The sequence below is a fragment of the Castanea sativa genome, chromosome 2 (genome assembly GCF_040712315.1).
Source record: "Castanea sativa cultivar Marrone di Chiusa Pesio chromosome 2, ASM4071231v1".
Lineage (NCBI taxonomy): Eukaryota > Viridiplantae > Streptophyta > Magnoliopsida > Fagales > Fagaceae > Castanea > Castanea sativa.
Genome location: NC_134014.1, coordinates 23,351,556 through 23,354,713, shown reverse-complemented (window position 1 = coordinate 23,354,713; position 3,158 = coordinate 23,351,556). Strand labels below are relative to the sequence as shown.

Below are 3,158 nucleotides of genomic sequence, written 5' to 3'. Positions count from 1 at the left end.
TTTGAAAAATCACCCAAGTAAATTCCCTAACTAACCATTTACTTTATTTTAACAAAATACAATGCTTAAAAAAAAAATTAACGAGGATAGTCCAAGAAACTTGTACATATTAAATTCAAAAAGACAGTGCATTGCATAAAAAAATTGGATTCTTTAGTAAAAGACTAACAATATAGGATGAAAGTAATATTTAGATTAGCCTCAACTCTCAAGTACTCGTGTTCATGCTTGTTTCACTTGAGGTATGTTTGATTTGGTGGATTTTAGGGAAGATAGAAAAGAGAATAGAAAAAATGGTTTTGTGGGTGTTTGGTTGGAGGGATGAGATGAAGAAAAACTAGTGAGACTCTGGATGTTTTCTCCAAAGGCCCACAAAAATTCAATCCCTTCAATTTGGTGAGATTTATTATAACTATACCCATAGGGCAGGGTATCCTATCTCTGGAATGCTTTACATTTTTTTTTTTTAATTATAAATCTTTTAAAACTTCAATCTTTATTGAAACTGAAAAAGACTACCGTCTGCCTTGCCTTACAAACAAACGCAAAGGCAACAGGCAGATTGTGATTATTAAAATAAAAACATTTGAGGGAGGCAAGAGACAATCTTGCTGCCTGGGCCACATGATTAAATTCACTTTTAACCCAAGAAAAGGAAAAGCAACTAAAAGATTCTCTCTCATCTTGAATGCTTACATACTTATCCCAAGCCCACCAACTCCAATTGCCAAAATTCAAAGTCAAACAAAAAGAATATCGTCAAAACCAAATAACTAAATAGAAGTAATAGCAAAAATGTAAACTAAAGGGAAAATAAGCAGAGACGCAAACCCCTTTTGACTTCAATAAATGTTTAATTGAAGCTGTAAGGGACTTACATCAAAGAAATTTGAAGCTACAAAGCTTATTGCCCAAGCAAGACGACTAAATTGATCATTATAAAATCACACTGTGAGTTGAATTGCTACCACATTGCTCGCTCTCTCAAACATGGGTGAGGAAGTGAAGCTACATGGAACATGGGCAAGTCCATTTAGTTGTCGAGTGATCTGGGCTTTGAAACTGAAGGGCATACCGTATGAATACATAGAAGAAGATCTTTCCAACAAAAGTTCCCAACTTCTACAACACAATCCAGTCCACAAGAAGATCCCAGTGCTTGTTCATGGCGGAAAAGCAACTTGTGAGTCCATGATTATCCTTGAATATGTTGAAGAGATGTGGCCACAGAACCCATTGCTGCCTACTGACCCTTGTGAGAGAGCTGATGCTAGGTTCTGGATCAAATTTGCTGAAGAGAAGGTACTTCTTCACCCGTTGGCACTAGATCTTCTGTTTTTGGTTCATTTTATCTTCAGATAATAAAGTCTAGTATTTTATGGTAAATGAAAATGATAGACTATTACCTCACTTTTTAAATAATTTCGCATGAATTGCTTACAAGTCATTTATTAACATTGTCATCACCATTTTTATTTAACAAATAATGTCAATGTTTCATTAATTTCTAGAAAATGTAACAATGACTTGTTTTATTGGCAAATAAGAATGATATATAATCAATATTTTATAAGTGATGTACTTAGAGATGTTATAAATTTTATAATATAAGTTTTACAAACTAACATGTCAGTCACAAATAAATAATTAAAATAGTTTATTGTAGCGTTTAAGTCATGCCAAACATATTCTTATCGCATTATTTTGTATGAATATCCTTTTTTGATTTATTTCTTTGTTGATAAGGATCTGTACTGACCATGTTTAGGATCTATGTTTTTTAAGTCATATATATATAAATTGAACCAAGAAAAAGAAACTACAAATAAAGTAACGCAAGTTTGATGGAGCTGAACCAAGCATGGACTCATTGACTTCATAACAATGTTCCAAATTCTAGCAGGGTCCTGCAATGTGGACAGTCTACCGAACTAGTGGCGAAGAACAAGAGAAGGCTGTGAAGGACACGTTGGAGATGCTAAGAGCCATCGAAGCACATGGTCTTGTAGACAAGAAATATTTTGGTGGTGACAAGATTGGGATAGTAGACATTGCCTTTGGACAGATTACTCAATGGTTGGGAGTCATTGAAGACATCGTTGGGGTCAAGCTGCTTGAAGCTCACAAATTTCCTCGCTTGCATGCATGGATCAAGAATTTCAAGGAAGTTCCTATTATCAAGGAGAATCTTCCTGATCGTGATGAAATGATGGTCTTTTTTAAGCATTTCAGGGAAATGTTTCTGACATCTTCGAGAGACTCTTAGCCGTGATAAAATTTCATATGAGCCAATATATACATCTCAGTGGGAACCACACGTCAGTGAGAGAGATGTTATATAATTAAGCAAGCTTCAGTGTTTTGGTTTTGCTATGGCATTCCCATACTTTCTTTCATGGCTATTTTTCAATGATATTGAGGTTAAGATAATCATCAGTAGTTGTGCACTTTTATTGATGTTGGCTTGGAGGCTCGAAGTTGGTAAATTGGTAATATACGACTATTATATTACGGTATATATCATCTTATTTAATTGATGACTTTTTATTTTATATGACGGAAATATACAACACACCACTCACATAGAAGTGGATCCAGTAAGTCTACGACTCAATCTTTTGTGAGTTAAGGTTTTGTATAATTTAGTGATACAAAATGTCACGGTTACCACCAACTAAATAAATAAATAAAAATAGAAAAGGATCCTTTATGTTTTTTAATGATATTTTTTGAGGCATTTAAGAAAAATGGTTTAACCAATTAATCTAATCAATAAATCTAGGGACAAAGATAACTTGCTCCAAGCCAATTTGATGAATTTTCTCAAACTCAATACATGACAATTTATATAAGATTATACATGTTTATTATTTAAATAAATCATATAATTCATTAAAAAAGTCATGTAACTAAAACCACACATAGGTAATTTAAGGGGTTTGATGGGTCTTTGGGATTTCATTTTGATGGGGATTTGATTGCTAAGAAACTTCAAGAAAGAATATGTGATCTTAATTATTTTTTCCTTTACAAATGAGAAAGGAAGATTTGTGTTTTTTATTTGGATTTTTTTAATTCATTCAAATGCTAATGTGGCATTTTTAATGTCAGTTAATTAAAATTTTCTTATTAACCATGTCATCTTTAAGTGTCCTAGT

At 32.9% G+C, this 3,158-nt stretch overlaps 1 protein-coding gene across 2 annotated transcripts; it reads left to right on the top strand.

Moving 5' to 3' along the window:
- The first annotated feature begins 806 nt into the window (after window positions 1-806).
- LOC142625776 (putative glutathione S-transferase) lies at window positions 807-2,516 on the top strand. 2 transcript variants are annotated; one of them, XM_075799488.1, is made up of 2 exons: window positions 807-1,302; window positions 1,901-2,516. In XM_075799488.1, exons 1-2 carry the CDS (start codon window positions 991-993, stop codon window positions 2,264-2,266), a joined length of 678 nt encoding a protein of 225 aa, XP_075655603.1. In that variant the 5' UTR covers window positions 807-990; the 3' UTR covers window positions 2,267-2,516. The 2 variants fall into 2 exon arrangements, with proteins under 2 accessions (XP_075655603.1, XP_075655604.1); XM_075799489.1 differs by having other exon boundaries at window positions 813-1,302; window positions 1,904-2,516.
- Window positions 2,517-3,158: the final 642 nt, after the last annotated feature.